Below are 11508 nucleotides of genomic sequence, written 5' to 3' on the forward strand. Positions count from 1 at the left end.
GATATTGGCATCAATATGTTGAATGCGCGCTCTGCGCGCGAAAAATTTTGGCTTTTTTTTCGGGCAAGTCATTACCGCCCCCAAATCCAATCTGGCTCCTACGCCTTTGACTACACACATTGACAGTTTTTGAGGCTGTACATCGTGGAACATGCATTTCAATGCTCATTGATATGATGTTATATCTGCTCTTTGCTTTACAAATTCGAACAGGCGTGTAGCGAGTAATTGCCAAGGGAGGGCGAAGCCTGTAGGCAAACTATCTAAGCGAAGCGCCACCATGAGTTGGCGCGAAGCGTACAAGAAAAATTTTGGCCGAAAATGCCGCCCACTGCAGATCGCTGGAAATGACACTTCCCAGGCCTTGTAAGTTGCATCTAAGCATTGTCTATTTTGAAATTACTAGCGATGTCATAAAGAAAATTTGCTCGGGGGGGGGGGGGGGCGGTCGCTCCCTTCCCGAAATGCGTTATGTTCCCCGACGACTCGGTCGAGTTCAAGTACATTAGTGAGAGAGGAAAAACGGAAACGTCAAAAATGGAGTTGTCGGGGTAAGGGGTAGGGTGAGGCGCACACCCCCTCCGTAATCCTTTATCTGTCACTGGCTACCCTGTGTATATAATAGGGATCTTTCTCTTCCCGAGGTCTTGGCTATCTTCTACTCCCTCCTTTTCTCCTTTTTCTCTCTTTTTTCTTTTTCTTTTCCCTTCCTTCCTCTCCTCCTTTTCTTTTTTCCCCTCCTTTTCCCTTTTTTCTTCTCTTTTTTTTCTCTCCTCTTTTCCTTACCCGGGGGGCGCGCGCCCCCAACGCCCCCCCCCCTGGATACGCACCTGTATTACATCACATAAAAACGTTTTGCCGACGTTGTCATAACACCATATTTAACGTTATAAAAACATATTTTAGAGGCTCTTTTAAAAACGTCATGGCACATTTGCTATTTTGAAAAAAATGGGGGGGCACATGCCCCAGTACTGGGGCATCTGCCCCCCTCCAACCCACTTGAAAACTATACTCTAGCTGCGATATCGATCCCCTTCTGTCCTATCAAGTGTAGTAATTGAAACTTCACAAGTAACAGTGTACACGAGCTTTTGTGTCTCCTTTGATTGTTTGTGACTCTCAGTTAATTTTTGGTGCTTCGATCTCCAACAATTTAGGTTGGCTATATCTGCGGGCTTGCCGATATACACGTCATCCTCTGGTACGTATTCTCCCGTGAAGAACATGGCAACAACATGTGTAATTCATGATACCAAAAATTATAACGTCATGTTTTCAATTATTCTGTATGAGCATGAGTGGTCAATGGTCAAATTTAGTCAAAATTGGTCTCACGGTAAGAATTGTCTCATATCCCTAGCTGTTACAGCGCTACCCAGGGGCGCAATTACCAGTTTAGTTCAAGAGATACTCAGCCCCCCCCCCCCCTCCCAACCACCGTGACAGACAGAATATTGAAAATTAACTCGTGTCACGTATAGGCATACAAAACACATCTACTGTATAACATATACGGTATATGTACAGCACAATATCAACAGTTGAAAATTCTTCAACAATGTGTGAAAAATTGCAAAGTGTAAGATCAGATTGCACCCTAGTTTATATTACCAACATTTTTCAAATAGGCCCCTTCTCTTAGACCCTCCCTCGGGACGATATCATCATATTCAATCTAAGCCACCAACTATATGTATAATAGCCACTCAGGCGCAAACCTCAGGAAGCATTTCAATCATTCTGGCTCACTGCAGAGACAACTATAATATGACATTGACTTGCGAATGTATACTTCTCAAGAGGTCCAGCCAATTACAGTATGTCAAATTTCTCATCTGGATTGCTACTTTAAACGAGTCTATTAATGCATCTTGTAATCTTCGTCCAATGTATTCCCCCACCAATTATGTCATTTGGGGGGAAGGGGAAAGCGCGGGCGGGTGAGATTTTTCACTGGGGCTCCCGCCCCTCCATCCCAAGACCCCTCCTCACCCGCCACTGAGTGCACCCATGCAGGTCTCCTTCGACCTTGGACAAGTTCCAACACCCGCGAAACCTCCGAACCCAAACTTCGATCCCCTCACGACGGCACTTCTGTGTCATAAAGAAACCCCTTCATCCGTCTCCCTCGGCCTCCTTATCTCTCCCACCTGGTCTTCCCTACCGAATCTCCCCCCCCCCCCCTACCGATTCCCTCATCCATTCTTCCAGGCCCCGTCCACATTCAATCTTCCCACCCGGGTTTGCGTCACCCGGTCTCTCTCATCAGAAATCGCCGTCCTTGTCCGACCTTGTCCTTTATTTTCACCACGTAAAGTAAAATGTTATGAACATTGCAAATACGTGGTGTTCATTACACTGCATAATAAATACTCGTAGTGTATTCATTTGCTCCAACTGGCTCAAGTTATAATATCGTAGCTAAACTGGTTCACACAGATAACTGCATTTATACAGTACTTACTGTATGTGCAGAACTGGAATCCTGATCACTCGATGTTCTTATACGGTTTGGTGATTCGGTAAAACGTTTGTGCTTGAATATTGAAGACGAATAGTTAACTCCAACCTTGTAGCAAATGGAAAGTCGTTTATCGATATCAAAATGCTTGTGAATTTTTCTCTGAAGGCAATTTACGCCTTTCAGGTTTTGTCGGCGCTCATAACATCTTCTACACCTAGGGCTGCTACACACTGGAAGTTGCAACAGCAGCCCAACGGGCAAGCACTTGTATTGCCTGCTGAAGAAGACTTTGCTAAGGTCGCCAGTGAAGATCCAGTTTTAAGCATTTTACTTGCAGAGAAATATGGGTTTGGGACAGACGGTACTAGAAATAATGAAAACAAAGATGGAGAGTGTGTTAAATGCAGTGAGAAGGAAGAATTTGAACTGTAAGTTAATAGTGTAATTAAAGTCCGTCAATTTCAAAATGTTTTTTTGCTTAGCAATTGGTCTTACTGGCATGGACCTTTAAGATATGCCATTTTATTAAATTAAACCTTCAAATGGCTCACTGGCACTATACTATTTATAGGTAAACCAAGGTCGGCAGAGAATATTGGCAGTGGCTTAGGTTAAACTAAGTTAAAGGTAGAAGTACTGGTACTGGTAGTCTTGGTATCAGACTATCAGTCCCGACTAAAATCTCCCAGGTTCAACTGAGATTTGATTATGTTTGTACTGTACATTAATTATTGATCCTTGTTTGATTGAGGACTTGCATAAGAATGTTTGATAGAAGCCTGTGATCATCATGTGGATAGATTTTCAATGGAGCTGCAGTTTACTTCCTTACCTTTGAGATTCACTATTATTTATAAACTAAACTAAATCAGGAATTAATTTATCCATTATCACATCACAAAATGCTATGCAAATTGATCAAGTAACTATACCAGTCTAAGGATGTATAGACTAGAGGTGTTTTCTACACAGAACCATGGTATTGTACAAGTGACAAAATTCAGGGACTTCAAAACTGCTACACAAAATTTGAAAACTAAATTATTCCTCAAAATTTGTCATCATTTCGTTATTATTATAGCTACCATAATTCAGTAATTACAATGAGTTCTTTTATGTTTATTCAATCACTTTATTTCAGGAGGGACTTTGATGATGATCCCTTACATTGTAAGGACATCACCAACAAGAGCCAGTATGACGACCTTCAAGGTATTGTGGACAGACTAAAACATCCATTTATGCCAGAACCAGAGGTTTCCTTAATCTTCAAAAGAAGCGAGTCTGAAGAAGTCAATCTAGATATATTGGAATATAATCTACGGGACGCAATGCAGATAGTAAGTAAATTGTAATGAAAGTGGCAAACATTTTAGCACAAGACAAGTTAATACCGTCCTAGATTATTTGGTTTATAAAGTTTGTCATGAGAATGGATATGATCCTCTTTGATGTTGACATTGGTGTTAAAGGACGGTAAAGGACATAGCCAAACACCCTTTGCCAGAAACCATACAGATATGTGCCATAAATTTGTTCTGTTTGTAAAAATCTAATTACCGAGAACACTTTTAAACGGGTATTTTGCCAGATGGTGATTGAACAGTGGATTGGAGGGTATATGCCTTGAAGAAAATGAAGTGGTTACTTTTACACAACAACCTACCCTTCTTTAAAGAGGTGCTTCAGTGTGATTTGGGGCATAAATTCAAACATTGATCTCTCCAAGTGACTGCGCAAGAATTTTTAGTGGCTGACCTTTCTGCTTCACAGATTTGGTCTAGCTGTCGCCATCTCAGTATGAAATCATATATGTGTAGTATATATACCTTCAATGCAATTTAATAATTTATCCAGTATGGCATCGCAAATATACTATACAAAATAGGCAACTTGCTTTATAGACAAGTGCACAGATGCAAAGCAGTTTTTGTACACATGTAGTATTTTATAACAGACAAAGTTCTTAGCCTTCAAGACTACTATGCAAAATCTGTACTCTAAATGTTTCTCTGCAGTTATGTATTTGTGAGAATATTAGTTAGTGCATGGCATATACATGGAATTCCTATAGTAGTTGTTAAACAATAAATGCAACAAAGATTCATCTTTCAGACAGAGTTAGTAACAAGTAATTCCCAGAGAGATGTTTGATTCACAGATGTGCTTCATTTCTGAAATTCTTGATAAATTACACATTAATCGAAATTTTATAATATTGTCTATCATCTCCTATATTGCTTTCGCAGAGTCCTGATTCGTTGTCAGTTTTAAATCAAGTGGGTAACTTCTGGCGGGTGAAAGGAAGTACATCTCTAGCGGTTGAGTGCTTCAGGAAGGCCCTCATCATAAACCCGCATCACCCAGACGTTCTTTTAAATCTTGCTCGAGTTCTCTTTAACCTCGGCTACAAAGAGGACGCCCTCTTACTCGCAGGACAGTCTCTAGACCACAAGAACTCCGACCAGAACACTTGGTTACAACATTTCACGCTGGGCGAAATACATCAGTCTCTCTCGAGAAGCGAGGAAGCTGGCCACCACTTCCGACATGTCCTCGATCTAAATCCAAACTTCCAGCCGGCAGAGCGCCACTTGCATCAGCTGGGGCTGGGCGACAGTTTCTCGTACAACACGACCCTCTACACACTCGGGATCATCTTGGCATTGTTTTTGATCGTATTTCTGGTCCTGTACCTGGTCACGGAAGGGCTGTCAAAGAGCGCCAGACCGACCGGGAATGGCTTTTTGGAGAAAAATAAGACGCCGAAAGGAAAGAGAGGGATCAGCTGTTAGGAATAAGTATCACATGGTAATTAATAGTAGAAAGGATCAGTTTGTTCATCCCTGACAATAGTTTTCAAGGAAATTGAATACTTTAGACACAAAGTTAAGTTTGATATGTTATAAACTATTATGAACAACTAAACTTGGTTGAGGTGACATTTTTGTACCATTTATTTCTGGGGGAAGAGGGAGGGGGGATTCCCCATAGTCAGACAATTTACCTTACCTTAACCTTAAATCTCTCTGTGCCAGAAGGCACACAAGACCCGGACATCATTCTTCCACTGGGTTCGGTTTGCAGCTGCGTGGCGTACTGAGTTCCATGTGTTCCAGCCTGCGCAGTTCAGACAATTTAACCTAAAACTATTCTTCACTGTAAGCTGTATCAATATCATGCTGCAGACTCTAGATTTGGCTACTTGAATGTTTGAATTGGTATACAGGTATTTGGAGGTTAAAGTATATTTGCTATCAGATGTGGAAAAAAGTCAGAAAATGGTTGAAGTACAATAAGTCTGGAATGTAATCCTAGATAACATCATACATGGCTGAGAGTTCATCTTAGCAAGAAAAGCTCATATTTTTGTGGAGTTCATCAGTACTTGTATGCCGATAGGGGTCAAAGTTTGAAAACCTTACAAACTATAAGTCTAATAATAACTCTAGATGAAAAACTTGATATGTATGACTACAGTACTGATTTCGCTTAACTCCCGTTGAAAAAAAATCAACGATCGATAACAAAAGTTAAAAATCGATAAAAAAAGTTGAAAATCGGTTAATTTCGTTGACAAGATTTAGACTACTTGCGGGCACGGTTGTCAACGAAGTTTCAACGAAATTTCCACGAAAGTTATCGCGATCAAAAACCGCAAAGGCAATTCTAGACATATCAAGGTTGTGACTTGCGTTGAATCCTTAGTGTAACTACAGCCGTTTTCAGACTCTACCAGAAGTTGCCGAGGAATATTACAAACGTTGCAAAAGTTTGATTGTATATAAGACGGAGTAAGTTCTGTACTAGGTGTTTGAAAAATGATTTGGCTAGGATAATAAAAACTAGTCTTGGTCGATCGTAACAAGCACATTCTATGACTCTTAAGTTATAGGCTAGTATTAAACTAGGATCAGTTTAAGTTAACTCACCAAGGAACGCAGTGTCAGAAAAACAAGAAAAAAAATATCAACAATGAAACAGTCGTAGCTGGATATCAAAGAGATCTTTATTCCCAATAAATTCCTGTGTTACTTGACGTACTACAGTACCGTTACTACAGAACCGCACTCACTTTCAAACTTTTCTGAGAGCGCATTCCGTCCAAAAAAATCTCCCCGACTTCAATGCACGCAAAAAAAAAAAAAAAAAAAAATGTTATTTTCCCCCTAACCCGTTACTGTAAGTTGCCCGCGAAAGCAGATGGACTGCCCTGGTAATTAAGGTCGCAGCCTGGGTCTGGGCTACCTATAGTATGCTGCTTACATGTGCATTCCCTACCCTGGATATCCCCACCACCAAACTTTTTTGAAAGGTTTAGTCCAATCATAAACTTGGCTTTGTCAAATTCACGCCTACCTTATGTTAATTAGCATAGTATTTATCTTCGTGGGGATTTGGCACTGCAGAACCTTCATGGCTGGCTGCCTCTAGAAGCAAACATTATTTTACCCCTACTCGTAATGGAATGGATGTTAGCTGTTACTTAGTTAATTGAAAACCAAATATTCATTCATATATATGTATAAGTAGAACAATCCAGCAGGGATAAAAAGTTTATCTTGAATGAACCAATCAGAAGTCGTGCTATTAATAAAACTTGAAAACACCTGGCCAGCAAGAGAGTTGCAAACAATTGTTTCCATGACTACTAAGAAAATAAAGCAGTGACTTGGGGGCCCACGTTGGGTAGATTTCTGTGGAAATTGAATATATTTTCATTGCTTATTTGAGTATTGTATATTGGGAAGAGCTGACCAAACATTACTGGGGAGGGCTTTCAACTGGCCTGACGGCTTTCAACTGGCCTGACGGCATGTATATTTATTTTAATGAGTAGGGGGAGTTTTTATGAGTCTCCCGGTCAGCGTCACATGAGAAGTAAATGTTTTGTTTTTCGGTTTTATCATCGTTTTTCAAGTGGAACAACTCATAAAATCATATCAAATTAAAATAATATATATTTGAATATCCTTCCTTAGTTTTACTAATCAGGAATGCTTGATAAGGCATGCAATGCATCGTTCGAAAATGTAATTTTAAAGTACAATTGAAAATGAACGACATAAAACAATATCTGTGAAGCGTGTGGAGCACAACTTTGAATATTCGTTGTGAAAGAAAACATAATGAACGATGTTTACTGCGTAAATAAATTTCGCGGAACTGGTATAGAGAAATTACGTACTGCAGCTTACGTCGGAGAAGCTCATAAATGACACAGGTGGATAGAGCCAGTGGCGGCGGAACCGGGGGGGCTTGGGGGGGGCTCAGCCCCCCCAATAAAAAAGTCGAGGGGGCAAATGCATGATAAGCCCCCCCAATATTTACCAAGGCTCCGAAACGTGCATCTGCCCATTTTTCAATGCATACTTGTCGATCTGTCCGATGCACACGTATACTATACAAGTGTAATAATTTTAGTAAATGCTGGGGACCCTCGGCCCGTCCCCTGGCTATAGACCACATTGTCACCCCAACCGCTTCTTCACGCCCCGTGAAAAGTGGAAGCAGTGAGTGTGAGTACCGGTAAGCTCAACACAACTTCGTCTTAGGCCAATGACTTGCCTCATTTCAGCCAGTTCTCCAACATCTCCTTACTCAGTGGCGAAGCGTCCATACAGTCAGGGGCGGATGCCCCCCCCCCACCCCCTGACGGACTCAAATAGACTGCTGGTGCCCTTTTCAGCTTTTCACTACTTTTAACTTATTCGCGATTATTGACTATTTGATTGCGCTCTCATCTATCTATTGACATTTGTCATATTCTGTTGGTGTAATTTTCCGACAAAATGGCGACGACACCTATTTATTCTCCGTTTATCTGCAAATTAGCAAGGCCCGGAGATGGTCATTTCCTGCAATCTAGGGAGTATCTTTACTCAAAAAATTTCTGTACGCTCCGCGCCAACCTGTGGTGGCGCTCCGCTTAGATAGTGTCGAAAGTGCCCCTACAGACCATTCTTGCCCCCCCCCGACCAATACCCCTAGCTCCGCCACTGCCCTTACTACACTCAAAAAACGTCTTTGCGAGAACACTACGAGTAATAGCTACTCTCTTAAAACACCATCGGATATACAAATAACAATGTTTTTACAGACTTTTACGTGTAATCTGAGAAATTGCAGGCTTGAGACCCATATTTTAGGGCTAGGTATTCGAAGCATAAAACACTCGGGAAGTGCCGTTTCCGGCCATCTGGGGGTTTGAAAAAACCCAAAATTTTCTTGTACGCTCCGCGCCAACCGATGGTGGCGCTCCACTTAGATAGTCTCCACACATTAGCCCCCCCAATAATTTTTCCGTTCCGCCGCGCCTGGATAGAGCGCATCAAAATTCGGTTTAGGAAATCCCTACACAGCCGACAAAAGTCGATATCTCCTTCCGTTTTCGAGTTATAAGCGATTTTGTGTTTTTGCGATATGGTTTTCAGTATATTTTCATTGAATAAGGGCGTTTTGTTGTGTGTGTTTAAATCAGTGGCGTAGGAAGGTACTTTTGAGTGGGGGGGGGGCTGAAGACTGATGGCCGGCCTGGGGGAGGGGTCTAAGGGGAGGGGGTGTCCCCCTCCCCCTTTGGAATTTTTTGCATTTCCAGGTAGCCTCAGATGTAATTTGGTGCAATATAGCACACTTCAACACCCACTCCATTTTGTAAACTTAATTTTGTATTTTCACCAGGCCTTAGATGCAATTTGGTGCTCCAAATGAGATTTTTTTTTCTCATTTGGAAATGAAAAAGGGGTTTTCTGACTTGCGAAGCGGGGGGGCGGAATGATACTTCCGCCCCTCCACATTTTTCACTGGGGGGGGCTGGCGCCCCCCCCCCCCCCCAGCCCCCCGGTTCCTACGCCCTTGGTTTAAATAAGGTGTTACCTAACAGATATTTCGCTAACCGTTTCACCGTATCGCCTGCCGGTCGGTTAAACGTTTAAACGCCGTTTCCCGATCGCGGCTTTTTCGACGCACCGTTACTGGACTTTTAATGAAAATAGGACGTTATGAGTACAATAATTGAGGTTTTCTTTTCCAGCAGGTAGCAATTCAGGCAGCAAGACAACGATCAATGTATGTAAATTACTAATTAGGCCCAATAATATTGCGAACCTTTCGTGTAATAATAATTGCCTAACACACATGATCAGTATTCGTGGTCTTCAGAATTTCAGATCACTGAATTTATATAACTCGGCCTTCGGCAACGTCCTAACTTTCGAAGAAAAAAAAAACAATATATTTGTCTATCAATCACAAGATTTTAAACAAAAACTCGCCTAAATTAGCAAACTTACCGACCTTTCCTACTTACTCATTAAAAGTCATGTTAAGAAAACAAATTACGCACGCACGTGTTGTGCGTTGGGTTGTAAAAATCAAGTTGAAATTGGTTTGAGCAGCCTCCGATTTCATTTTCTTTCTCTTGTGTCACATACATGATACAGTACCTTACATTTGATACAAAAGTTACTTCAAACAGCTTCCCAAAATTTTTGTCGCAATAGGTTAACATTTAACCACGCTGCGCAGTACCATTCACAATTTGCATATTACACTAGGCGTCCAGATGGCGGGAGAATATAACATCATGTTCAATGTGTTGCGTCGTTCCCATGGTGCGATGAACTTGGGCAAATTGCCAAGTTCGAATGTCAATGACCTACTTATGTTCTGTGACCAATGTCAGTGGGAATTATGTGTGTAAAAACTTGGGTTTTTCCATTTGTTATATATGTAGAAGTTTTTCCGTAAGCGGAGCGAATTTTAGGGCGGCTCGTTGATTGTGAGGAAGCACTTATCTAAGCATCAATATTTGTGAAAAATATCGTAAGTTTTTCATTTTCGTTCATATTCTTTTATGTTTGCCACAATCGCGCCCGCAATGCACGCACAACATAATACCATGTGTGAAAAAATGGCTGTTCACGTGCGGACCTGAGAGAGCAAACTGGCCTTGTGTTGTTAATGTTATGACGGTACTTTCTAGAACGACCATTTGCGTGTTTTGGGGTCAACATATTTTCACACGGGATTTCACCATGCCATTGATCGATGTACACGGGTGATATGTCGCAAATATAAACTGAGAAAACGAATTGACGACACTATCATGAGCTCATGACTATTGGCCTACTACTTTAGTTATATTAAACACATTATTCATGCCTAAAACATCGTTTTTCTGTTTTTATAGATAGTTTGCAGTACATTACTAAGTTCTTTACATATTTTAAAATAATTTTCATGTTTAAAATGTAAACAAAATAGAAAAAATAAAAGAGAAAACGCCTTTTTGAAAAATGGAAGCGTCCTCGCAGAATGGGCGGGGCATCTTTATTTTGCTTCAAGTAACATGTTTTCGCTCAGAAACAAAGTTTCATATTCCAACTCTAATAAAAATCCAAATTTACATCTCTAAAAAATAACTATTTTTCGTAATCTGCAAGTAAACCAAGTGTATATGTCCATTCATTGTTATTTAAATGGTTAAACAGCACTCTAATTTATCTGGAAGGGTGCCTCGTGGTATATAGCTTTGACTGCAATCTCTCTTACGGCCTGGCGAAGTTAAGACTTATGTCACTGTGTTTGGGGTTCACAGTTAGAAAACGTCCCCCGTCAGTTTCACTACATGTTTCTTTGAGTGTCACTACTCATGCAAGTACAGGTATGGTCTTCAGAAATTCCTGCCTGCAAACGACTGTTCCAAAGTCTAATCAATACTAATTACACGAAGTTGCTCGTTTTCTGACGTTTTTCGTAACCACACATTGACCTTCTATTTCGTTTAAAAAAGAATTTCAACGTATCGTTGAAAATTCCACGAAGGAAATGACTGAGATAACCAATCGTTAAAATTCGGGGAATTTCGATAAAAATCGGGGAATTTCGATGAAAAAACGTGGAAATTCGGTTATTTTCCTTTTAACGAATTTTAACGGGAGTTAAGCGAAATCAGTACTGTACACTGGTGCAAGGTATGGTCAAAACATGAATGTGTTGCATCCAGTGTGGTATTAAATGCTCTGATAGAAGATGTCGCA

The 11508-nt window shown here is 40.9% G+C and overlaps 1 protein-coding gene across 1 annotated transcript; it reads left to right on the forward strand.

Annotated features, from left to right (window-relative positions):
- Positions 1–2366: 2366 nt before the first annotated feature.
- LOC139975671 (uncharacterized) lies at positions 2367–5940 on the forward strand. Its single transcript, XM_071983768.1, has 3 exons — positions 2367–2895; positions 3609–3807; positions 4717–5940. The coding sequence occupies exons 1-3, from the start codon at positions 2609–2611 to the stop codon at positions 5260–5262; spliced, it is 1032 nt and encodes a 343-aa protein (XP_071839869.1). The 5' UTR covers positions 2367–2608; the 3' UTR covers positions 5263–5940.
- Positions 5941–11508: the final 5568 nt, after the last annotated feature.

The sequence above is a fragment of the Apostichopus japonicus genome, chromosome 11 (assembly GCF_037975245.1).
Source record: "Apostichopus japonicus isolate 1M-3 chromosome 11, ASM3797524v1, whole genome shotgun sequence".
In the NCBI taxonomy this organism is placed as follows: domain Eukaryota; kingdom Metazoa; phylum Echinodermata; class Holothuroidea; order Aspidochirotida; family Stichopodidae; genus Apostichopus; species Apostichopus japonicus.